This window comes from Ochotona princeps, chromosome 3 (genome assembly GCF_030435755.1).
Source record: "Ochotona princeps isolate mOchPri1 chromosome 3, mOchPri1.hap1, whole genome shotgun sequence".
NCBI classification, from domain to species: domain Eukaryota; kingdom Metazoa; phylum Chordata; class Mammalia; order Lagomorpha; family Ochotonidae; genus Ochotona; species Ochotona princeps.
The window spans coordinates 15,516,729-15,543,813 of NC_080834.1; the positions used below are offsets into that span (position 1 = coordinate 15,516,729).

At 41.7% G+C, this 27,085-nt stretch overlaps 1 protein-coding gene across 3 annotated transcripts in view; it reads left to right on the forward strand.

Annotated features, from left to right (window-relative positions):
* The window catches only part of LEKR1 (leucine, glutamate and lysine rich 1), a 172,680-nt gene that overhangs the window by 116,331 nt on the left and 29,264 nt on the right, over positions 1-27,085 (forward strand). For 2 of the 3 annotated variants that reach the window (XM_004598568.2, XM_058661480.1), the window contains exons 7-10: positions 2,251-2,332; positions 10,986-11,063; positions 11,390-11,593; positions 23,697-23,790. In XM_004598568.2, the coding sequence (XP_004598625.2) occupies positions 2,251-2,332; positions 10,986-11,063; positions 11,390-11,593; positions 23,697-23,790 (458 nt within the window). Of the gene's footprint in view, positions 1-2,250; positions 2,333-10,985; positions 11,064-11,389; positions 11,594-23,696; positions 23,791-27,085 lie in introns of those variants that run through there. The other variant, XM_058661481.1, reaches the window with a different exon arrangement.

Below are 27,085 nucleotides of genomic sequence, written 5' to 3' on the forward strand. Positions count from 1 at the left end.
TGAGTACAGCCCTCGGCAGGGCTTCTTGAGCTTATTAACAAAGCAGCACAGGACAGAACATGTAAGAGTTACTGCTTCTCCAGAGATTTGGACCAGGAGAGGAACCCTCCATGTGTGTGCTGCTTTCCTCCTGTCTCCCAAATGCTATCACTTGACAGATGGACGGATGCAGCTCAGATAATATCTAGTAAGACTATGTTCAATCTAGAATTGGGGGAACCAGTCTCCTCATAAAGTTTAAAAATCTTGTAAGACATGGACAAGACAGAGAGGATCCCATTCTTCCCCCTCTAAAAAATGGGGCTGTTAGCACCTACACAGAGGATGTAAAATTCCAGCTAAGATAGATGAAATGAATTGATCTATTGTGTGCATAAAATGGTGACTAGAGTTCATGTATTCTTGAAAATCTCTGAATTTTAAATGTTCTCATTATGAAAAAGGTATGTGAGGTAATGTGTATGTTTAGTCCATTTAGCCATTTCACAATGTATTCATATTTTAAAGCATCTGGTTCTACACTGTAAACATTATTTTTGTCAGTTAAAATTAATGTTTTAAATGAATATGAGAATATTGGACAAAAAAAGATTTATATAAATGATAAATTCTAATTAAATATTTGTTTAGAGTGCTTGTGTTTTTGTGATTGAAGAAACCAATTTCATCAATGAAGACAAGTTGAAGATTTTAGACATCTTATGTAATTGTATGAATGCACAAAGATTTTAAAGTTTACTTTTCAAACTATCTTCGTGGGCCCAGTGCAGTAGCCTAGTGGCTGAAGTCCTTGACTTGCACACACCAAGATCCATGTGGGTACGGGTTCTCATCTCAACAGTCCCACTTCCTGTCCAGCTCCCTGCTTGTGGTCTGGGAAAGCAGTCAGGACGGCCCAAAACCTTGAGACCCTGCACCCGCGTGGGAGACCTGGAAGAGGCTCCTGGCTCCTGGCTCCTGGCTCCTGGCTCCTGGCTCCTGGCTCCTGGCTTTGGATCGGCTCAGCTCTGGCCATTGTGGCCGCTTGGGGAGTGAATCAGTGGATGGAAGATCTTCCTCTCTCTCTGTCCTCCTCTCTTTTTTTTTTTTTTAAAGATTTTATTGTTATTATTGTAAAGCCGGATATACAGAGAGGAGGAGAGACAGAGAAGAAGATCTTCCATCCGATGTTTCACTCCCCAAGTGAGCCGCAATGGGCCGGTGCGCGCCGATCCGAAGCTGGGAACCTGGAACTTCTTCCGGATCTCCCACGCGGGTGCAGGGTCCCAAAGCTTTGGGCCGTCCTCAACTGCTTTCCCAGGCCACAAGCAGGGATCTGGATGGGAAGTGGAGCTGCCAGGATTAGAACCGGCGCCCATATGGGATCCCGGGGCGTTCAAGGCGAGGACTTTAGCCGCTAGGCCACGCCGCCGGGCCCCTCCTCTCTTTTTATATGACTTTCCAATTAAAAAAAAAAAAAAAACCTATGTTCCTAAAACATAGGAACATTCCACCTGAGAGTTCCAATACTTTGAATTGCTTTTTTTCTGTAGAAACCTGTGTAGATGCATTTTCTATCTTCGCTTTTCTGGAAGAGCCTGCCAGAAAGGGCTGTCCCTGGGCCTAGGATAACGGTGTTCATTTAGCAGCAAATGGCAAGACTCAGATCATTCAAGTGTTCTTCTGTTTCGGTTTCCCTTCTGCATCCACATACTTGTTGCGTATGGTTGCTTGAATCATCTTCCTCGCATACTGCACGACTTCCCCAGAACAAAGCTCCGGGAAGCCAGTCCCCTGCTTGGATTCTCCTGCTTTGAAAGTTAGCGACAGGCCCTGCAGATACCACCCAGAGTTAAACAACTCTTCAGCATGTGCCTGGTTCAACAGCACTTCTGGGTTCCAGACCCAAGGGCAAGTTCAGGCACTCAGATGTTGAAGAAGTGAGCCACACTTTCAGAAATTTCACATGTGTGTTGGCTACATAAAAACCCTCTGAATGACAGAGTACAGTTCAGCTGTTGGAAATTGGCATAATGGGTAGTAGAGGCAGAACGAGGCCAACAAATCTATCCACATTCTTTAATCCCTCTCAGGGAAACGTGGGCAGTCAACGTACAGGTTACACATGACACTGGCAAAGGAGGATCAACAATATTCTCCCACAATGTTCTTCAGGAACTGAACAATGGCTGTGAAAACACAGGCTTTAGTCCATGAAAATACTGGCCTGCTTCAAAGTACTCATCAGATCAATACGTTTTGTCATTTCAGATTTGCAATGTCAAGTAGAGGGACTTGCCTTGAAACTTCAGAGGGCAGTGACCGAGCTGGACAACTGTAAAGAAGTGCTCATGTAAGATGCTGACCACGAAACAGCTTGTGAAGTCGCAGTAACCTGTTGCTGTGTCGCAAAAGGCAGATGCAGCCCCTGAGGTGTTTGCTGGCACTCCCTGTGCGCTGGCACACTTGTGTGGGTGACACGGTGGGCCCCTGCTTTTCCGGGCTCCATTGCTGGCCTAGGTTAGATAGATGGAAGGAACGCTCAATAGTTTTAAATATAGTGGGATTCTCTTTCCTCAATAAAAAACACACTGACCAGCCTTTCGGGGGAGACCAGCTCTAGAAACTTAACCTACCCACATAGTAAATCTCCTCCTGTTTCTTCCAGTGCAATAACTTGATGGGAACTACTCTTCTGAACGTTTATAGTTAGTTCTTTATTTTCTGTCTACCATATTGTTTCTTAGATTTATAAATCTTAGGCTCAAAAAAAAAAACCAAAGTACCACAGAAGTGATGGTATACTAATATTTCATATATGCGAGAAGAAAAATACTGGAAAAGAAATGATAAGAACATGACCTTATGAAATGCCCAGAGCACTATTCCTTTAAATATTAATTTCACTTCAGAAATCTTAAAACTTTCTTCACAGTGTAAACATAGTACATCTGTAATTAAAACACCAAAATTATAATTTGAAAAGCAAGTAAATTCTTTGGTTTTCTGGTATATAATCTGGTGGCTCTGGTTTTCAGTTCCTGTATTTTGGAAGGATGAGCCTCATAAGAAAAATATAAATATTTAAAATGCTTAGCAACCCAGGGTTTGTGTTGTCTGTGGGTTACTCCTAAAAACAATGTGTTTAATTAAATACTGAGCAACAAAAGGAGGAGTAAATTCCTTACATTCCCTATCAAATTAGCGTATATTTGAGTTATTTTTACGAAGGCAGTTTGCTTTGGAAAAATAAGGGACATCAAGTATGCATGCCTTGTAACACTGCGGCTAACCAGACAGTAGGAACAGTAGCTCAGCCGTCTGTATTTCATGGCTGGCAGAAAGGATAAGTAGATGGGAACTCCTCCCTGAGACACTCCCTGGACATAAGCAGTAACTTTCCGGAAATCAAAATATGAAAAACAAAATGGTGGCTGTAGGGCATGAGGGGCAGCGTCCTCCTCCTTCTCGTTACGTCATCGGGTGCCCCGTGTGGAAGGCCCGCTCCGTGAGGCCATGTAGTGCCAGGCATCTGCAGGGCAGAGCTCATGAAACACAGAGGGCACAGCTCAGACACAGGGAGCATGTTCCCTGCTCCCTTGGGGACATGCCAAGACTCCGCACGTGGAGTGGAGTCCCAGGAGACCGGAAGCCTGAGGCCTGGGCACACTGAGGAGAAAGAGCAAGGTGTAGTGCTTGTTACACGGATTGATTTTTGTTATTATTATTTTTTAAGATGTTTTAATTTTTATTGGAAAGGCAGATATACAAAGAGAAGGAGATACAGAAAGAAAGATCCTTTGTCTGCTGGTCCACTCGCCAAAGTGGCCACAGTCACCAGAGCTGAGCCAACCGATATAAAGCCAGGAGCCAAGATCCTCTTCCGGGTCTCCCATGTGGGTGCAGGGTCTCAAAGCTTTGGGCCGTCTTTGATTGCTTTCCCAGATCACAAGCAGGGAGCTGGGTGGCAAGCGGAGCACCCGGGACACGAATCGGCACCCATATGGGATCCTGACATGTGCAAGGCAGGGATTGCAGCCACTAGGCTACTGTGCCGGGCCCGCTGAATAGAGCAAGTTTGCACAGAAGGCTTTGTGTATACAAGGAGTCTCTCCGTTTCATATTAAATACTTTGTGGGACTTTGTGTTAATTATATTCTTAATGTGATTTGTGATGTAAGTGTTAAGGCGTGGTGAGAGTCAGGATTGGCTGAGGAAACCTGTCAGGAAACCCTGTGCAGTTACATGCTGATGCTGTTGTATGTGTTCATAAGATTGAAAGTTCCTGCTCATAGAAGACCTTGTGAAAATTAAAAAGTGGATAGAGTATCTGCTTTCAGAAAGTGTGAACTAAAAATGATAGAAGCAGAGCCACTGAGATGGCTCCGTGTGCTGGAGACCTTTGTGAATGCCGCCCGTGTCCGGCTCTTCTGTCTGAACTCCATCAACTCTCCTTCCGCGGCTGGAAGTTGGGGAGGATGAGCATTTAGGATCAAAACCTGGAGCTCACTGAGTCCCATGGTACTTAGGGACTGGGGATCCCCAGTAACATCTAAGTACTTGTTATTTATAAGTTCAAGCCAAATTTGTGGGTTGGCCATTTTTTTTAAATGATCGACTGAAGTTGAAGTCAAAATAATTCACTCAATTTATTAACAACACAGAAACTTATTGTGTGTGCTTGTAAACCTCTCTGGACCTCCAGAAATTGGAAGGTGCTCTGAAATCGAGTTTCTTCACATTTTTAATCTTCTCTTTGTGGGGGCTAGAAAGCTGTGTTCTCACCTGTCCGAGTCTGGATACGCTGCAGCATGAAGATTTTAAAATCTATGGATTTGACATGAAGAGACAAGGCAATTAGCAAATGGATGAAAATGAGGTCCTTCTTTCCTAAGATTTAAAAAATACATATTTCCCATGGTTCATGAGCATCACTGTGTATTTACAAAATAGGTATTTGATTTGTTAGGCTGCTTTGGGCTGCAGGTCTCAGGGCTGGGGTAATGTCAGGCTAGGTTGGTCCAAAGATTCAGCAGTGTCACTAAGCCAGGTCCGTATCATTGTGAGGCCTGAACTCCTTCTATAACCTATCCGTGGTGAACTATTGCCAAGAGGACCAGAACCTGCCATGACTAGCTTAGACCAAGCAGGATTTATCCAGAGTGCAAACAAAAATTGGGACTCTGGCAGCCAGGAGAAGAAGCTGTGATGAGTGTCCAGAAGGTAAGCGGCGGGTAGTGTTTGCTAAAAACAGGCAGAGCATTAGTAAGAGTTGGTGATGACATTTTCTACCAATTTTGTTTTTACACCTCATGATATCCGGCTCAGTTAAGGAGGAAGACATCGATGAAAAAATATGAAGCTTTTGCAGTGTAGTTTCATTACTTTTAAATGTAGTCTGTCTGTAAGAAAGAACTATATTACTTCCAAATATATGTAAAAATAGATCAGGATAAAACCAGTCAAATAAAGCTAGCAAGAAAGGCTGCTAAGGATGGTGAAAATGATAGGAGAGCTTGAAAGATAACAAATAGAAAGGATAGAAAGCTGGCTGGGGAAGTGGTGACTGTGCGCATGCCTTACACAGTGTGCTCTTGAAGCAATCAAGGCAACGTGGGGAAGAGTAGGAACTGGTGAATTATGGGAACGGTGGTTCTCAGACTCCATTCCGTATGAAAATCCAGGGCAGCTTCTAAAAGCGGGTGTTACAGCATGGCCTCCCCAACAGACCCAACTGCAGGATTAGATTTCTGGGCTCCACTTCATTCAGATCTTATATCTGAGCCATGGGTGGCTCTAACTAGCCAGTTTGTGATGCACTGCCCACATGATAGTGATGCCCCTCTGAGGAAGCACATTTGGAACATTTCAGCCCATTGGCCCTTCATCAGATTGCCTCCCATCCACCGGCTCTGGGTGAAGCAGCACTTGCCGAGTATTTATACCCAGACTAAAGCAACGGCTGTTGGGGACTGGAGCTAGAGAGCCTGGGGTCCCCATAAACCTAAGTGAATTTGAGTGTCCAATCAAGTGGCATATGCTGCCCGATGCCTAATCACAACCTCCAGAAGCAAACTAGGACAAAACTAAAGAGCACAGAACCTACAGGATGAGGAAGAACATACAACCAGGGATTACCAGTGTGTGAGGGAAACTTGCCCAACTACCCCGCAGACAGGGACTGTGAGAGGCTGGCATTGTGGCTCAGCAGGTTAGGCCAGGACTGCTATGTACAGGCAATGTATGTTGTATAAATTAACCACAGGGTAACTTAGGTAATTTCAAGTAATTTTAATGCAAAAAAGATGTTAAACAATGTGGACGACAGGAGAGGTGGTATGCTTTACATGGAGCAATCAGGTGGCGTCCTTAACCAGAGCCGACGAACTTTAACATCTAAATCACACCAAGGAGCTAACCATGCTGTCATTGGGGAGCAGTGAGATCAAGGGCAAGGCCCTAAATCTTTACAGAGGTATTTTGCAAGTTCAAGCAACATGAATAGAGTCAGTTGGGGTAAACGGGATAATGACTCCCCAAAGATTTCCATGGCCTAAGCTCTGAAATCTAAGTGGATTCCCTTACACGGCAAAAAAGACTTGGCGGATGTGATTAAGTGGAGGATTTTGAGATGGGGAGATTATCCTGTAACATGCAGACAGGCTCAAAATAATCACAGGGTCCTTAGAAGGGGGAAGGAGAGTTAGTCACAAATGTAGGTGGAAGGATGGAAGCAGAAATTGCGGTGATGTGACTTCAGAACAGAGATGGGAATCACAGCTAGGAAATACAGGTCTCTGCAAACGAGCAAAGGCAAGGAAATCAGTTCTCCTCTGGAGCTTCTGGGAGGACCATGGTCCAGCGCTCGCCTACATCTCAGTGCTGTTGGTCCCCGGAACTGAGACATAGCCTGCGTGTGCTGCTTTTAAATACTGAGCTTGTGGTTCTAAAAAGCAACACGAAATGATTGAATCCCATACATGCAGAAGAGTCTTTGAGGGGTTGAGATGTTTGTGGAGAGCAGCGGGAGGCCATAGGAGGAATTCATGTTGGAGAGTGATCTGTGTTGTGCCTGCTACTTGTGCCGGGGCGGGAGAGCCAGGGAACTAGGCAACACCAGAAGGGAGGCTGTGTGTTCCTGCAAGTGAGAAGTGGCTGGGGTTTAGCTCAAGACTGTGTCTTGGAGATGGAAAGAACTGTATGTTGGCAGTGAGTCTGCCAGGCCTTACTGATGGAATAAACTTGGCAGGGAAGGAGGGAGATGCGGAAGATGGAGACTGGGAGAGAAAGAATAAAAAATGGACATGGGGGTTTTTCACCATCAGGGTAAGAACCAAACTCTAGATCCAGACCACTGGTGTCTGACCCTGAGCACCAGCACTGCACAGTAGCTGTGCTCCTTGCCAGTCACCTGTCTGCTCACAGAATAGGTGTTTTGCAGAGTGCGCCTGTAGAAGGCATTACATATTAACATCATGGTGTTGATTCCATTGACTGAACTGGCCTTTCCGATTGGGAGAAATATCCATTTATTTCATGTAATTTCCTTTGCTCTTTGACTGGCAGGAGCAGCACGGCGCTTTGTGAGGGCTTATTCTGGCAGTGGAAGAGAGAGGGTTACCATTCTTTGCTGAGAGGACAAGGGGGAGCGCCGTGCTTGAGGAGCTGCGGGCATCTTCCTCGCCCCACACTTCAGAAGTTCATAGGAAATGGCACTGCAGGATGAGTGAATTTTGGTGCGAAGAAAATTGAAAGCCATTACTTTCTTTGTTAATTAACTAATTAGTTAATTAATTAATTTGAAAAGCAGAGACAGAAGAAGAGAGATCTTCTGTTTGCTGGTTCACTATCCAAACAGCTGAAGCGGCCAGGGCTGGGCCAGTCTAAAATCAGGACCCAGGTACCCAGTACCGGTCCCCCTCATGGTGGCAGGACTGAACTAGTGGCGCCATCACCTTCCTCCCAAAGATGCCCATTCTCAGGAAGAAGCAGGACTTGAACCCATGAGTTGCTGGCTGGCAACCGAGACAATGGCCTAACCAACAGCTATTGCCGAGTGTCTGCCCCCACATGTATGTTCTTAATGACGTATACTTGTGGGAACATGTAGAAGATACCTTATATGTACAAATACAAATTATATAAGGATTTGAAAATTTTTGTATCAAAGTAAACATCCTTATAACTTTTGGAACGGCGTGTGTTTCCCTGAGCCATTTGAGAACGTAGTAGATATACTATGGACTTTGACCTCTAGGTATCTCAGCCTGCCTTTTCTCAGGGCAGTGGTATTTTATATAACCATACTTGGGTGCCATAATTTACATGCAATATTTTAGCCATCATCCATATTTCAATTTTGTCAGTTGCCCTAAAGATGTCCTCCATAGAACTTCTCCTTCTAGCACGGAATTCAGTCTAAGATCAGACTGACTTTCATTAATCTGAGAGTTCCATGTCTGTATCTTCTTATGGCTGACATTTCTGAAGAATGGAGAGCTCCTCATGCAGTTTTAAAATAAATACTTGCTCATTTTGAGCTGGTCTGATCTTTCTCTTGACTGGGTGTAGGATGTGTATTCCCAGCTAGAAGGTGACAGAGACGCTGCAGGAAGGAAAGGACAGCTTCCGGCATCCTCTGAGAGCTCACCCCAGCCAGGCGAAGCAGCGGAAGACTTCCCAGACATGTTGGCATGCGTGGGGACAAAGCGCTGTGCTGCTCCCGTCGACGCTGGAGAGCCAGAGGCTCACTGTACCCTTCTTTTGTCAAGCAGGAGGAGACAGGGAGTGTGGCAGTTGTGAGATTTTTAATGGAAACAAAAAAATACTAACTTTATTCCTGATGAAGGCTATGATGGAAGAGATGTAATGATGTGACTATGTCACACTTTTAAAAAATAAGTTTATTTATATCATATTCCACTAGGATTTTACATATATTTATTACCATGTAGTTGCTTATTTTTATGGGAGTCAGTCTGATGTGTCCAAGAATTTGTACATGGCATACTGATCAGTCATATGCTAATTAATATTTCTGTCTCATCATCTCTTCTTGTTTAATGTCCGAGTTCCTCCTGTCTTTGAGTTCTTAAAAAGTTTAAGACCCCATTCTTTCTCTGAGTTTGATGCCCATTATTCAGTCTGCCTTTATTCGCCTTCTCACCCTTCCCAACTCTGGCAGTCTCGGGAATGGGACAGTTTTGGAAGTTAATGAATGATTTTAGCCCAGTATTCAGACAATAGCTAGTAAATGATCCTCTTTTGGAACTGAATAAGTCTGGGAAGACAGACAAAAATGACCAAATTTGTTCAGGTGTGGTTATATTCCTAATGTTTCTTTTCTGCAGGTAGTAGTTTAGTTAATGAAAACTCAGGGAAAGGGCTGAGGCAATTTTCTTTGAAGGGTCTGGTCTTTAATTGTGTAAGGAAATATCAGAGTACAGGCTCTTCCAGCATCTGCTGCTCTCCAAGGCTCTTTCGTTTAAAATAACCAGCATAGCAGAGCGCCATACTGTTAGCACAGTGCTGCCTGATGCCCGGCAGTGCAGATGTGTTTGTCTCAGGGCATCACATCTGGTGGCACATGAAACCATTTTCCCCTTAACTGGTGATGTTAACTTTGACCGTCTGGTGAAGATGTGGCTCAATTCATTATTGGGTGTTCTTTTTCCTTTCCAGCAAATAGAAATTTCTAAGGGACATTTTTAAATATAGTAAAATATCGTGCATATTATGCAAATACTGCATGAATTTCAACTGGGTTGGTTTTTTTTTTTTACACCAAAAAAAAAAATGTCTTTTAGCTCCATTTTTCTGAGTTGTTGGAGGACCCTCATCTGTGAGTACTTGAGAGCCCTCTCTGTGTCCTTGTATGTTCCTCTTCCCTTTCCAGAAGCTGTTGTGGCTCCCACTGTCCTGTGGTTCTGCAGCTCAGAAACTGGGAGCTTTGTTGCTTTTGTTCATCTATGAGAATTTTATTAGTTTCCTTGCACGGTGCAGAATAGAACCTGCTCTTAGATTTAAAATAAACTGGGGCCCGGTGGCGTGGCCTGGTGGCTAAGTCCTCGCCTTGAGCGTGCCGGTATCCCATATGGGTACCGGTTCTAGTCCCGGCAGCTCCACTTTCCATCCAGCTCCCTGCCTGTGGCCTGGGAAAGCAGTTGAGGACGGCCCAAAGCCTTAAGACCTTGCACCCACGTGGGAGACACCAAGGAGGTTTCTGGTTCCCGGCTTTGAATTGGCGCAGCACCGGCCATTGCGGTCACTTGGGGAGTGAATCATCGGACGGAGGATCTTCCTCTCTGCCTCTCCTCCTCTCTGTATATCTGACTTTGTAATTAAAAAAAAAAAGATTTAAAATAAACCAAAAGCCCAGCCCACCTGCACCCTACTGTAATGCCATGCGTGCTGCCAGCTTCACTGCTGGCTCTGGCAACTTCCCACTTCCTTCTCAAAAGTTTGGTTTGGTATGGTTTCTATTCCTAAACGCTGTCCAAGATTTATTCTTATTATTTTATACAGGTCAGTCTGACAGTTTACTTGACGATTATAAAAATAAACTGTTAGTTCTTTAAAGAAAGAATAATGTGAAATTGTTAACTTAATTCTGTGGATGCAGAAAATAATGATTTAGAGGGGCTGGTGTGGTGGTGTGGCAAACTGCTCCTCCATCTGTGGTGCTAACATCCCTATGGCTGCTGCATTTCCAATCCAGTTCCCTGCTTATTGGCTTAGGAAAGCAGCGGAGGCTGGCCCAGTGCCTTGGACCTTGCACCCATGTGGGAGACCCCAAGAGGCTTCTGGCTCCCAGCTCCATAGTAGCTCAGCTCTCGACATCGTGGCCGTTTGGGGAGTGAACCAGTGGATGAAAGAATCCCTTTGTCTTTTTTTTCTCTCTCTATGATTCTTTCAAATAAAAATAAATAAATCTTTTTTTAAAAAAAATGATATAGAAACAATGATTTTGAAATAACTTGTTCTGAATTTGTTTTGTATTATCTTAGGAATAAATCTAATGAAGCTGATGATTGTCAAAGAAAACTTAGAAAACTCAAGTTTGAAGCCGTTATTTCTGAATCACGGTACACATTTTAAATTTTAGACTGTTAAACTCCTGGATTTTAAACCACGTGTTAAATAATATTTAAAATATACTTACCTTTTCTTATTTTCTCATTTTCACATATACAATACCTAATTTGAGCTTATTTCTTACCATTTTTATTGATTTTACCTCTGCCTCATAGGGTATAGAATTATATGCAGAATACAGAAGTAGCCATTTTAGTAACACTGTAAATTTTTAGGTTATGATTATAATCTACAATTTCAAATGAACATTTTATGTAGTTTTGCCAAATCATTTAAAATAGTATTTTAATTCTTGTTGATTTCTTTTATTTTTTAGGCACACGAGGCTACTTAAAGAAAAAGAAGATTCTCTAGTGAATTGCCAACAAATATATAAAGTTCTGCAGGAACAACTGACTGCCAAAGAGAAGCAAGAAGAAGACATGAAAAAAAGAATTAACCTTGCAGAAAACGAGCTGGAGATGACCAAAAGTCTTCTTAATCAGACAAAGGAAGAGGTTGTAGCGCTGAAAAATGAAAGGTGCAGTGAGAACCATTGCTCGCAAAAATCCTTTACATTCAAGTAGCAGTCCATGTGTCTTTTCAAGTGTCAGTGATATGCATCTTATAATAACGGTGAAATCACGGTGAGGTCATTGCATCCCCCCACCCATCTCACTTTATGAATGATAAAAGTGAAACCGAAATTGGCTGAATGACTTGCTTAAAGTTACACAGTTAGGGAAAGTATGGATGTAACCCAAATTGCAAATGGCATCAGATTTTTATTAGAGAGAAAGAGAGAGAGAGAGAGAAAAAAAGCCACCTTGTGTCATACTTGCACTATTAAGTAAGTTTAACCTGGGTCAATAATTGGTCAGTTTTACCATTTCCCAACAAAAACATCGTTTTTGTATTATTTACATTTTAATTGTCTCTTAACTTTTCTCCTACTTATCTATTAAGGTCTTATCAAAAGCAAAGATATCTTCTCAGATGGTGTTAAGGATAGCAAAAAACATTGTCATCCAACTCCCCAAGGTATTTTTAAAATTAATTTGTCCTCATATTAATCTGTCATATGAGATGTTAGTCCCAACTGCTCGACATTTGGAGACTGAATCGGTGGATAAGGGTTTTCTCTCTCGCTCTCTCTTGAATAAATAAATCATTTACTTAAAGGCATTGTAATTTGGTCCAATATAATAGAAATAAGTAGTCTCATACACAGCAGTAATGTCAGAATCTGCATTTTTGAAACATGGTTAACCGCTGATGACCATGATGAGGACTCTGAGAAAGAATAAAATCAGTTACATATTATATATATAAGGCACAGAATAATATTTCTTCATAAGAATACAATAAAATCAGTAGAAATTTCTTTGATTTAGACCTTTGATTACCTGAGCAATCCCTATACCATCTAGAATATTCCATTTTCAATGATGTCTCAATTAATTAGGCTTAACTATTTACTGAGATGAATGTTATCTCTGACAAGTAGTCACTGGGAGATCCGAGCTTTGTTCAAGTATTTCTAGAACACTTCTCTAAGGATTTACTTAAGTACACATGCTTTTAATAATCATTATGATAATGAATTTTTATACTTTAAGAAGAAATTTATTACTTGAATCCTTCTCTATTAATTTCAAAGAGAGTAAGTCTAGCAAATATGATGGGAAACTGACTTAGGGAATTGTTTATGATTAAAAATAATGAAGAATATTTTCTCTATCTCTTTTCCTCCCTCCCTTACTTCCTCTTCTGTCTCTTTTTCTCTTTCCAATTAATAAATTACCTTAGGCTACAATTTGAAGAAGTGAATTTTATGAGTATTTTGAGGATTAATAACACCAATAGAATAAATACAGATCTTTCTTGGGATTTCCTTTGAAATATCTTAGTTGCTTAGATATGTGTGCTTTTGAAAATAGTGAATATGATCATAATTGTGCCTTCTGAATGTTGGGTGGGAAGAGCAGTCACTGTGAGCTCTCATAGAATAGCAATATCACTGAACTACCTTCTCTCTCCCCTTCTTAACTGTTCTGTTGTCCTTGTTTCTTTGGTCTCTCTGCTTTATCCGGAAGCAGACATGATGTTACTCAGTCATTTGTTCACCAAGCTTACAGACATTCTGTCTGTCACATAATAAAAACAAAAATGTGTTGTTGACCAGGAAGTGGTCAGAGAATTACTCCTAGATATTAATGGCCTTCATGATTTTGCTGTTGTTGTTCTGGGCTCCTTTCAGACTTTGTCTGCCCTGTGCCTCACTGTGTCTCTGGAGTCCGGCACATGCAGGCAGCGAGTGAATGAAGGAAGGAATCACTTACTTTGAGTAATTCAGCCAACCAACCAGTTATTGATTGAGTGCTTGTTAGAGATAGGCACTATGTACCCCAGGCTACAACAGTGAACCTGAGTTGTTCCTTTTCTCATGAAATTTGCTTTCTAATGAAGAGATGAACAGTAAGGAAAATAGACAACTAACAAGCGTCCAATGCTGTGGTGTTGTGGGCTAAGTTACCACCTGAGACACCAGTATCCTACATGAGTGCTGATTCAAATCCCAGCTGTTCCACTTCTGATGCAGATCTCTGATGATGTCCCTGAGAAAGCAGAAGACTGGCCCAAGGACTTGAGCTCCTGCCACCTACCTACTTGGGAGACCTAGGTGAAGCCCCTGGCTCCTGGTTTTTACCTCTCTCTCTGTCCTTTCTTCTCTCTCTTCTCCCCTCTTCTCTGTAACTTTACTTTTCCAATGAGTAAGATAAATATTAAAAAGAGGAAAATATTTAACCAACTAGGATAATTGTAGACTGTGAAAATGAACATGAAGTAACTAATGAGGCATTACAGACCAATAGGACAGCTGCTTGCTTTGAATAGTGTGGTCATAACATGGACTGGTTTTTTGGTTTTTTTTTTGCTTTTGCTTTATTTATTTGTTTCAAAGACAGAGAGATACCTTTCCTCCACTGTTTTGCTTCCCAAATGCTTATTCCATCTGGGGTTGGACCAGGCCGAAGCCAGGAACCAGGAACCCCATTCTGTGCTTCCACATAGGTAGCAAGTGCTTGGGTCACTGCTGACTTCTAAGTGCCTCAGCAGGGAGCTGGATTTGAAGTGGAGCCGGAACTCAAACCCAGGCTGGACCTGCTGCGTCACAATGACCATCCCTAAAAGTGACTGCTAAGATGATGCAGAAAAAGGGAAGCAGAAGTTGTCAGGCCCAGAGTCAGGGAAGCAATTGGCAGCAAAGCACAGCGTGATGGGTGTGTGTCACTGGAGGAGAGCGCTTGGATCGCTGGCAAAGCAGATGTAAGAGAGCCAGACAAGGGCCTCACCCAGCAGGCCCTCACAGGCCCTTGCAATTTGGGGTACTCATTTCAGTGCAGCGGACAGAGTGGGTTACAGGGAGAAGGTACAACACCATGATAAGATCGTTGTGTTGCTGCATGCTGGGTGGAAAAGGCATGTACTGGGAGCAAGACAAGACCATTCGGTAAAAGATTTTTGTGTATAGTTCAGCCTAAGGAACATGCGAAAAGTGAGAATCTGCAGCGATGACTTCCTGCTACCTTTGTTAGGTTCCCTAGGTTTCTGTGTCATATAGATAGTTGCAAAATATGCAGAGCTTACTACTCCGTGGTAAACCACAGGTTAAAAATAGACTCTGAGAGTCAGTGATCTTAGACGCTTCTGACATTGCTGTACGAACCTGCCTTGAACTTTGCCTTCTTAAAAAAAAAAAGCTTTATATGTTTGCAAGCAGAGTCACAGAGAGGAGAGAGAGACCTTCCACACGGTGGTTCACTCCCCCATGGCTGCTGTGGCCAGGGTCGGGCCAGGCTAAGCTAGGAGGCAACCTGGGATCCTTCTGTCCTGCTGCTTGCCCGTTTCCTCTTACAGTCACCTGACACTAGCTATCCCTTAGCTTCCACATGAACCTGTGTGAGCTCACTGTGGCTCCCAGCTTGCATGTGAAGCACAGTGGGACCTCCAACTAAACGTGTGCTGAGGCAGTTGGGAGTGCGAAAGTGCCAGAGAAGGAAGAGACACTTTCCATCCGCAGGTGCTTGCTGACACTCAAGAAGATCCAGGCTGTGTCTAGGAATCTGCAACTTAACAATGTCCAAACCACTGCTTCAAAACACTGCAGCCAGGCAGGTTGCCAGATGTGTGTACGAAGTCAGAGCCAGCCCTCTCCTGGTGACTGTGTGCTTTGGTCAATCCAGGCAGTCTCAGACACCAGCTGTCTGCTCCCTGGCTCTGGACAGCAGACCCCTTGCTGATGTTGCAAGATTATTCTTTCATTAGCACAGGTCTGCATCACTTTATCCCAGGCCCCCAACCAAGGAAACTCTACCAAGGAGAGAAGGTTTCACTGAAAGGGGTGGGGGATCTTGAGATTATGCAGGGAGAAACAGACCAGCCAGCTTGGTGCCAGCTTGGTGCCAGGCACAGCAGGGCCTCAGGGAGAATGCTTGGGAGCAGTGTGGTTCAGACATATTGTGGGTTAAAACAGTATTCTGTAGATTCGGCTGGCGACCTGATTTCATTTTTATGGTTAAGTATTTCCATGGTAAAAATGTGTTCTAAGTTCCCTGTAACAACCTTGCAGATACATTTTATCAGGTCATATGTGTTTAAGCTTAATAACTGCTTACAGAGAACACTTAGAGAAACACACACACACTGGCACGTGGCTGCAGCCATGCCGCCAGAGCACACGCTGTTTATAACTCATCCTCTTCACCACCTAGATGCTCAATGATCTCAGTGAGTCCCAAGGAAAAATATAAAGAAATGCTTACTTGGATCTACTTGGGATGCTGAAGAGTGTTACAAGAAGAGTTTAGTTGTAACTAAAGTTAGGTATGAGTACTTAAGTGTAAATTATTCTGTGACATAAATAACACATGCTGTGTCTCCTTGCCTGTTTATTTATAGTAAGTGATCTGTCTAATTGCTTCTCTCCTGATCTGAGGCAGTTTTCCTGTACTGCAAGGAAAGGGTTTTATCCACTTCCCTCATCCCACCTGGGGTACCTTCTCTTCTGTTCTCTCCTCTTCTGTTTCCATTTTTTCAAACAGAAAGCTATGTACATTGCAAATTACTTGAGAAGAGTGATGAAGTTTCTGTTTTCCCATATGCGGCACAACCTCATGATTAAACACACCTGCTTTTTCCTTCTCTCTTCCCTCTGTCCATCTTTTTTTCTCTCTTCTCCCTCCCAAGCTGTCCCTCATCCCCAATCCACAGGTTCCCATGTTCCAAGTAACACTCTCCATGCTTGTGTCTTGCCTTCTGGTCTCCATGCACACGATGCTGTGCAGCCCTGGCTGGGGGGTGCAGTGGAGACTGGCTGAGATGCTCTGCTAGCTGTGTGCCCCAGGGGAGGGGGTTCGTTTTCTTGCAAAGCGAACTCCATGGTGCGCAGCCCTGGGTGGCTAGGTGTGCCCCGTACCAAGAGAGCACTTTTCTCTAATTCACAATCCCAGTGGGAAGGCCCTGAAATGTGCACAAGGGTCAGAGCTGTGGCCCTCCCCTATGAAATAGTGGTCATTTTGCATGTTTATGTGTGAGGACAGCAAGGTTAACCCAGGCCACATTTCTTGCCCAGGGCCACATCATTGGCAAAAACAGGAATCAAGCTGCCTCGCGTCTGGTCTTACAGCTCTTATTCCCCTCTCTGCAGTTGGCTCTGATCCCCCACGATTGCTGAGTAAGGGCTAAGTTTTGTCAACCCCTCTTTCTCAAACATGTGGTAACACTTTGTACGGGAGACTAACATCCCTGCAGGAGTAGAGGAGCCCGGAGAGCTGCCTCAGGGTCCTCTCGCTTCCTTCCAGCTTCTTCCCCACCATGGCCCGCAGGCTCCTTGCTTGCCCTCAGTGTGAGGTGGCGACTTCAGCTCTCCAGGGCTTTGGCAAATCAACGGTAGAACTCTATCATTAGATTGAAAATAGAATAAAAACCATTTCCACTTTCATAAAAGAGGAGAAACTTAGTATTTATTTCCTTCAATGAAGGTTGTCATAGTTTAATACAGGTCGGAGGCACTGTAAGTGATTAGGTGTGTGTAGTGCTAGAAATGAGGGAATGTGCAGAAACGGTTCACACTCAGGATGGTGATGGGACTTCAGAGTTAGGCCAACACAGGTTTCAGTCTCAGATTGACTGATGTCAAGCTTGAGCAGCTTGCTCCCTTCTGAGCTCCTCTTCCCTGTCTATACGGTGGCCATGTTGGTAATAATTATCTTCTGGTACGTTTTTAGGCTAGTAGGTTGTAGTTGCTCATAAAGCAATACTAGCTCCCTTTCTTTCCCCTCTTTAATTCTCTTTAACTCCTGAAAGCATCACATCCTATTTTCACAGCCTGTACTAGCAACATAGCTATTGAGTAAATACCTGTTAAATTCAATATTATCTGTTTTACTCATAAAATGGTAAAAGTTCATCCTTGAAGATATTTTATCTGGATGCCACTGGCTTAAAGCATTATGAAATCAGTGTGTTATTTTAAAATAACAACACTTACCAAGGTCACCCCGCAGCCGAAGGCTCACCTCCTTCTCTGAGTTGCGTCCAGCAGCAGCCCTTGGAAGGAGAGGCCTGCCAAACCTCCTGTGATGTCACACACTTGCTGCTTGTAATGCAGGCAGGAGTTGTGGTGAATCAAAATGATCTCTATGATTGACAATGTGAAGATATCTTTAAAAGAACAACTCGTGAAACAGAATATAAAGCTGTTGTTTTGACACTATGGTTTGACATTTGTTTGCAGCTACATTTTTAAATACAATTAAGAGAATCCAGATCTTTTTTTCTATGTGTGTTAAGGAATTCAGCTCTCATTTTTAAGAGTCTTTAAAATGAATGCTCTTCTATGTGAGTCAGTCTTAATGTGCCTATTATGCCAATTCTAAAAGTGTTATTTCTTTAAAATCTTGGTGAAATTTCAGGGTAGAATGTCACAGACTGCCACAGCTCTCTCTGAGACATGCAAAGGCAACATGACATAGTGCAGAGAGCCCTGGATTGGCACAACTTTAGCTGCCTTTGTCCCCTGTGACTTACGTCAGCTCAGATGGGCAGTTAGCCTTGGGTCTTTGTTTCTCCTGAAAACAGCAAACAACAAGAAAGAGTGTTGGTATCACCGTGCAGTGGGTTCGGCATCCTATGGGAGTGTTGGTTCAATTCCTTGCTCCTCTGCTTTAACCCAACTCCCTGCTAATGAGCCTGGGAGGCAGCAGATGGTGCTGCAAGTACTTGGGCCCAAGCCACCCACAGGGAGACTTGGATGGAGTTCCGGGCTCCTGGCTTTGGCCTGACCCAACCCTGGCTCTTGTGACCATTTAGGGAGTGAACCAGCAGGTGGAAAATCTGTCTCCATCTCTGTCTCTTCTCCCTTCCTCTCCCCCTCCCTCCTCTTCCTCCTCTCCCTTCCCCTTCTCTGTCCTCTCCTGTGACTCTGTCACTTTATCTTTCAAACAAATGTGTGAACCTTCAACACAGAAAACAAAATTGGTAAATATAGGAAGGAAACTGGCATTTAAAAGTAATAACATACACAAAAAGCAAGAACTGTAGTAGCTCCAGAACCTACTATTTGCCTGAGATGTAATGGATGCCCAGTCAGTGGATAGACAGCTGGATTGGGAATGAATTGAATTCTAGACAACTAATTACAGGATTTAAAACTGGCTGTTTTTCCCTCAGACAGACCCAAAGAACTTAGCACTTAACAAAATCTGATAGTACAGTGCAAACCCCTGGATTCTCATAGTGATCAGCTTTACTAGATTCTTGGTAAAATTCAAATTTAGGGCTTAAATACGCATGGTTTCCTGTAATTCAGTGGCATTGACATCTCTAGAACCTGTTCTGAAGAGGAAGTCAGAAGGTCTAACAGCTGCACTTCTTCAACCTTCTATGACAACGAAAAGTGTGGACTATGCCTTTACAATTAGCATTTTATTTCTTGTAATTCGCTTAGAATCAGAGTCGGTCCTTTCAGCTTCTTTGCACCCAGCACTGCTTTCTCTTCCTAGCTTCTTAAATTGATTTTATGATCTTGAACACTGTGTGAGCCCTTTCATGTGCGTGTACTGTACAAGTGTAGTTTTTATTTTTGGAGTAGGGATTCTCTCTTCACACATATAATCGTCTCTGTATACATTACTCACTGCCTACTCCTGTCTAATCAACAATAGTGAGTGTGTATAATGTCACATATAATTATTCTTTATGCTTTGTTCCATTAAAGACTTGTACTGAAGGCTCCTTAGAGTCAGTAACTAAAGCTCAGCAGGAAACCACAGAGATACCAAAGTCCTGCTCATTTCTGCAAAATAAAGATATCATGCAAAATTACCTCCACAGATGGAAAATCCGATTTTTCCAACAATTTGTACTTTGTGGAAATGCAATAACAAACTTAGTATTTCTTAGAAAATTCAATGGATAATCACTGCATTCACCTAGCCTAACATATTTTAGCTGTTATAATCCACTGAACTTTTTTTTAAATAATAGGGTTTTTTTTCAGTTATTTTTTTTTTTACTTGAAATTCAGAGTTACAGAGGAGAGAAGAAAAGACACAGAGAGATCTTCCCATCCGCTGGCTTACACCCCAAATGGCCACCCAAGTGTGCTGATCTGAAGCTAGAAGCTAGGAGTTTCTTCAGTCTCCCATGTGGGTGCAAGGGCCCAAGCAGTTGGGCCATCCTTCGATGCTATCCCCGGTCACAAGCAGGGAGCTGGATCTGCAGTAGAGCAGCCAGGACACAAACTGATGCCTTTGACATTTTCCATAGTATCAAAATTGTAACTATCAAGCTCAGTGCTACGGCTCAAGGACTAAATTTTCCCCTTGCCTGCACCAGGAGCCCATATGTGCACCAGTTCCTGTCCTGGCTGATCCACTTCCCATCCAGCTCCCTGCCAGTGGCCTGGGAAAGCAGTTGAGGACTGCCCAAGACTTTGGGACCCTGCACCCACATGGGAGACCTGGAGGAAGTTCCTGGCTCCTGGCTTCAGACTGGCTCAGTACCAGTCGTTGCAGCCACTTGGGATGTGAACCATTGGACGGAAGATCTTCCTCTCAGTCTCTCCTCTCTATATATCTGCCTTTCCAATAAAAAATAAATAAAATCTTTTTTAAAAGATAAGCAAAAGTAAGTAAATTATAAAACAGGAAAACAATGGAGATTATCAAAGAAACAAGCAAAATATGTTTCTTTGGAGAGATCAGTAAGACCAATAAACTTCAAGCTAGACTGATATGAAAAAAATTTGAAATTGCTAATATCAAAAGGGATAAAAGAGACATTAAGTAGAGATCCCTCAGATATTAAAATGATGACAAAGGAATATTATGACATGCTTTACATCATTAATTTTGATAACCAATTAAATGAATCACATTTCTGGAATGCAAACTGTCCAAGCTGATTACAGAAGAAATAGATATCTTGCGTAGACCTATGTATGTTTATTTTTTTCACAAGTACTTGTGAAATTTTATTTTGGGGCTTAGCAAAGGGAAAAATATTTTTAGCTAGCACTTTTATTGCTGATACACTTATTAAGATAGTATACATGCTTTCAATGACATTTTACTTGTGAACATCAAATCCATAGGAAATTTGGTCCTAAAATACGAAGCAAGAGGCAAAGGTATAAATGTGCAATAGTTGAATAAGGAAAAGAGATGAAGAAACGCCAGTGTCAGTGCTACAGGGTGAGAGGTACGTGGAGAGACTTATCATCAATGCTTCGGGAAATAGTTACATTCCCTGGAAACCACAGTGGCAATCTTAGGAAAGTAGGCTTTTCTAGATAAACTGTGAGCTAATAGGAAGGCATGTTACCAATGTCTAGACAGTGGTTCATGTTCTAAAACAGGGATTGGGGAACTATGGCAAACTATGGCTATATTAAGCACGCACTGTTTTTGTAAGTAAAATTCGATTGGGATACCGTGACATTCATTTGTTTTGTTGTTGTTGTTTGTGAAGTATTCAATTTTATCTGTTTACTTTTTTATAAAATTTTTAAATTATTTCATGATACAGTTCCGTAGGCTCTGGGATTTGCCTTCCCCTTTCCACAGATCCCCTCCCCCTACCATTTTCCCCCATATTATTACAATAGTATAGTCTTTCACAAACAGTCATAAGTCCATCATTCTGCTATTTAAGTGTATCCTGACGTTGCGGATACAAACAATGGCAGAGAGTCCAGCATCCTATTGTGAATATATAATTAACAGTTTCACTGGGAGTCTGCTTGATTTGGAAGTACAGATGCAATACTGCATTGTATTTTCACATCTGGATATGATAGTCTGTATTACACAGTTACTGTACATCCCCTTAAATGAAAAACCATGAAACAAAATCCACAAAAGGAAGAAAAATAGAAAATTTACAACAGCATGAAGTTAAACAACTTGCTGCTCAATGACCGATATGTCGCTGTGGAAATGAAAAAGAAAATAAAAAACCTTCTTGAAGAAAATGATGCTACAGTATGACCTGAATGGTACTGAAGAAATTAATAAGAAAAAAGCTATTCTGAAGAAATTAAAACAAAAGCAAAAATATCAAAACCCATGAGATGTAGCAAAAACAGTACTGACAGGGAAATTTATAATATCAGATGCTTAGAAAAAATCAAAATATCTCAAATCAATGTTCTAGTAATGCATCTCAAGGACTCATTAAAAAAGAAAAATGAAGAGGAAGCAAGAAATGATTTTTTAAAAGCACAGCAAAAACAAATGGAATTGAAACTAAAAAACTGCCAATTGCAACAAGAAAGGGCCATTTTTAAGAAGATGAGCAAAACAAACTTTTAGGAAGACTAGCAAAGAAAAGCAAGAGAGAAAAACCAAGTAAAGTTAGAGTTGAAAAACAAAACATCCTAAGAAACTAATAAGATGACCTCTTCTTGCTGAATAGATCCTGTGATCACTATATGGTGTCCTTTATCTTTTAATGTTACTCACGTCAAAGTCTATATTATCTAAGAATGGTTACGCCAGCTCATTTTTCCTTTCCATGAGCCTGGAATATCTTTTTCCATCCTTTCACTTTCAGCTTCTGCTGATCTTTGTTGGTGAGCTGTGTCTCCTGTAGGCAGCAGATAGATGGATCCAATCCACTGTGCCCTTCATGACTGTGAAATTTGAGGGCAAGTTCATTAGCTTTGGAAAGTATGTTCACAGCTTCAAGCAGTGTTTACTGCAAGCGTTCTTCCTTCCACTGCTTTTGTTTAAGCTTTAGTTTAAAAGAATTCTAGATTTACAGAAGAATTACAGACACAGTACAGAATTCCTGTTTTCCTTTAACCAATATTGTGTAATTATGGTATCTTTTAAATTAAGAAATTCCAGAGCAGTGGCTCAACTGGCTAATCATTTATCTCCAAGCGCTAGCATCCCATATGGGCACTGCTTTGGATCCCAGCTCTCCACTTCACATTCCACTACCTGCTCGTGGCTTGGGAATGCAGTGGAGGATAGCACAAGTCCTTGGGACCCTGCACCCAAGTGGGAGACTGGAGGAGGCTCCTTGCATTGGATTGGCTCAGCTTCAGGCATTGTGGCCATTTGGGGAGTGAACCAGTGGATGAAAGATCTTTCTCTCTGTCTTTCCTTCTCTCTGTCAATCTGACCTTCCAGTAAAGATAAAAAAAATCCATTAAAAAACTAAGAAATTAACATTAATATAACATTAACTAACCTACAGATTTCATTAATATTTTACTGTTTCCTGTTGATAATTTTTATCTGTTCTTCATTTGAGCTTTGTTCTCCACATCTTTCTTCATTTTTGTCCAGCTAACCAATGAACTTCAAGGTCTTTTCTTTGCATTTAAACTAGGACTTATTTATTTTGTTTTTCAGTAGGAAAGTTATTAACAGTACTTAGTTTGACATACATCTGGAAAGGGAAGTCTGGAAGTTTTGTCATTTTTGATAAATTTTCCTCAAATGATATTATGTCATTAGGGTGCTAGTGTTCCATGAGCAGTTACAAATGAAAGTCACACATTTGAGAAAAGGGTCAAATCTTAAAGGAATAGCGGGCGCTGCTGGAAAGCAAAGGCGTGGGAAGAGGAGCAATAGCAAAGACTCCCTTAAAGTGCATTTGTGTCTTCTAGTTTCTAATGTGTTTGGTATTCCACCACGTCCCTGTCGTAACCCTCTACTTAATGTGGTTTCTTCCTATTTGAGAAAAGGAAAAGTAACTAAATCAACAAGAATTGCAAATGACTTCATGGCATATCGCCAACAAAATATTGTCTGGTGTTAGAATTTAGTCATATATTAAAGTCATACTTAAGTAACGTGTTGTTGTATTTCTGACTCCACATCTGTTTTTGATATTTCATGAAACGCAATAACTGATACCTAGTAAGCAAAAAAGTAAGCCTAAAAACCTACTTTACAGGTAGTGTTTGTAAATTGCTGGAAATTGTTAAAATAGCACGTACAGTAGTGTACGCATGCATGTGCCTGTGGGTATAACAGAACAGGAAGGCTCACCTGTGGGGTCGTATGTTTTAAACCAGGAGGACTGGCAGGGACGATTGATTCATTTGTTGGGTTTATGGTTTTCAGGGATTTGATGCTGATTTCACATCAGAAAAACATTGAGCAGCTGCAAGAAACCCTCAGACAGAAGCTACTGAGTGACGAGAACTGGAGGGAGAAGGTAGGAGGTGATGATGGGCTTCTGTCAGCATGAGTCTTACTTGCTTTTTAACCGTTCTATCTCCCAGACTATTCCAGGTAGTTGCTTCGCTTCTTTTTGACTCTTTGTATAATTTCCTACACTAAATGTGCTTATGATGTGTGTCCTTTCTATGACATGAAGTAATACAATGGAAGTTTTAGCAGAGCAGATTTTAATCTTGTAAAGTTAATATAGCCCTCATTCTTGTGCAAAAGCATAATTTTTTGCTCTTAAATGTTTTTCCAACAAGGTCAGACTCTAGCTTTGATCCAGTTCTTAAAATCAGAGAAATAATTACTTCTTCCAACTTCTCTGCTTCATTGTATTATAGGAAGGTAATAAAGTAAAAAATAAATTGTTTAATTATAAAGATTTAAAATATTTATATAGGCAATTTAAAATGAATAGCCTTTAGCTTGTTTTGATCTAAAAATTAGTATTTTTTTGATAATGAAAAAATGCTCTTATTTTTCAAAGCTTCAACAGTAAATATGTATTGCTTGCATAATTTTAGATAATATAATTAGGATTTTGTTTGTATTTACTTAGTAGTACTTATCTGTTTAAGAAGTGGAGAGAGAAAGAGAAACACAGAGAGACAGCTCCTGAAATGCCTGCAGCACCTGGGCCAGGCCCAGCCAGGAGCCAGGCACACAATCTGTGTCTCCCGTGGAGGGGCAGTCACTCAGCAGTGACCTGAGCCAGCAGCCTCCCCGGGTCTGCCTGAGCAGGAAGCTGAGGTCAGAAGCCCAACCTTGGTGTTGAACTCAAGCACCCTGATGAAACACAGCATCATGACTGGTATCACCCACCAGGCCAAACACTCACCCTCAAAGCAATATTTAAAGATTGCTAGTCCCTACCCGCTCAAGCCAGGTACAGCTCTGGCCATGATGTAGCAGCCGTCATCTCCCTCCCCTAAGTTTCTAGTTGTCCTGAGTTGACCCTATCTGAGCTGAAGTCTTCCAAACTCCTTCACTTGCCCAGCTGGCATCTCTGCCCGCCTGGATCCTCTGCCCAGGTTTCTTACTGTGTCCTGTTGTGTCTGGATCTGGCTAGTTCTGAATTCTGACAGTCTTGTTTGTTATCAGATTTGTCTCCTTGGGCAGTGGCTCTTATAACTTGTGACCTCAAGCAACTTGCAGTGGTCACCTTGAAGCTAACATCTCCCCGAGAAGTCCCTTATTTTGCCTTCTAACATATTAAAACCTTTTAGATATTGCTACTGGTTCAAACCAATTCAGAGTTTATCACTTCCATTTCCAATCTTTGAACATGCTCAGTGAGTACTAGCCCTTATAAGTCAATATCCCCTCCCTTGTCCTTCAGGATGTGCAGTCATGCTGTAATAAAATCACCATGGTTCTATCTAAGCGAAAATAAAATCTGAGAATACAGGGTAAGGCTGCTGTGTTTCTGGCTTTGCACCCCAAGCCTTACCCTTCTCGAAGGTTCGTGCTGCTTTGAGTTTTTCTAGTTTTTATTAGCCTCAGTATTCTCAGTTAACTGGTCTGCTCTTATTTAATAATTCATTTTTTACAGACATAAAAATAAGATGGTCAACCTAACTAGCAATCCAAAATGTGCAAATTAAAGTAACAAGAGATTATAAGTCAGCCCATCCAGTCAATAAGATTAGTTTTGGCACTGTGGCAAAGGTCTGAGTGAAGCAGGCTCTTGTACTTGTGCAGAGCTAGAAATTAGAGCAACCATTTGGAGAGCAGTTTTTCTATCTGTCTCAAGAGATACTATTACTGAACTTCTCCTCGACTCCAACTCCGCTTCACTTCTGGAAGTGGTGCGGACAGGACAAGTAAGCATTAGCCTCTCGCTTTCCTATCATGCCAGTTTCATGGTGAAGCTAATCCTATGTGTTCTTGCTACACCCATGATTTCTTTCTAATATATTGATTATGTCACCGATATTTTTTGGCATATATAATTGTCTATAGTATAAATGCGATTTCATTTTGTTAGAGGGGACACAACCCATTGTTACTAAACGTTACCCTTTAGCTAGCAGGAAGTCAAGATCCAGTCAAGCCAAGATATGATTATTACGTCCTGGCTGTGTTAGCTGTTGAGACTATGAATAAAGAGTTGTCTAAAAGTCCTCCCATGGGAAGGGAGAATCAGAAACATGACATTATCATCTCTTTCTTAGGTCACTGTGCCTTTGCCTAGGAATGAAATATTCCCTTTACAAATATGTAATACACATATTGGAATAAACTTCATAACTTCAGTGCTTTTAGCATTCAAAAAGTAGAAAGCAATTTGTGTCTGCACTTAACTATTGTAAAAAGCACATAATAGAATCAACAGTTGCTATGCAACAAGGATAGCACATTTTAAAATAACTACATATTTACTAATTGCCATCGATTTTTGTTTATTTCAAGTATTGCTTTGATGTGAAGAAAACAAATGAATGTGCCTGTTGAACCTGTAAAATTGATTCCAAATGTACAGTTTTGTCACTACTCAATTGAAATTTTGTAATTAAAAAATCTCCCATAAAAGCCTGCTTATATAATCAACTCAGATCACTTTTTGACCATCACATTTTAGTGCAATGAACAAATTTCAAATATTTTCTTAGATTATCATCAAGATAGCACATTTTGGAACATTTTGGAAGTGCGGCATTGACCTCATTTTAAATGATACATAGAAATTTTTTTAAAAAACAACAGTTAAAATGAAACAAACAAACTTACTTCCTACTTAACGCAACTGGTTTGATAGTGAAAATTCAAGGATAACTTTAAAAAGTAGGAAATTCCAATTTTTAAAATGATTTATTTACTTTCATTTGAAAGGCAGATTTTACAAAATAGGGAAAGAGAGACAAAGAAAGTCTTCCATCCACTGGTTCACTCCCCAAGTGGCCACAACAGCCAGAGCTGAGCTGATCCAAAACCAGGATCCTCCTCAGGGTCCCCCGCATGGACACAGGGTCCCAAAGCTTTGGCCCATCCTGCAGGGCTTTCCCAGGCCATAAGCAGAGAGCTGGATGGGAGGTGGAATAGCTGGGACACAATGGTGCTGATAGAGGAACCTGGCACCGCTGGACGGAAGGTAGCTACATCACCCCAACTGGCCTCAGTACGTTCCAATTTTGAAGAGAGGTTTAAATAAACCTCACAGATTTTTTTGAACGTGAAACAGTCAAATAGCCTGATCATTTCTAATGTGTTTTACTACTATACAGACAGGTTAAAAAACAATAGATGTTAAGTTGTTTTTCTAATACTGTTTTTACTTATGCAGA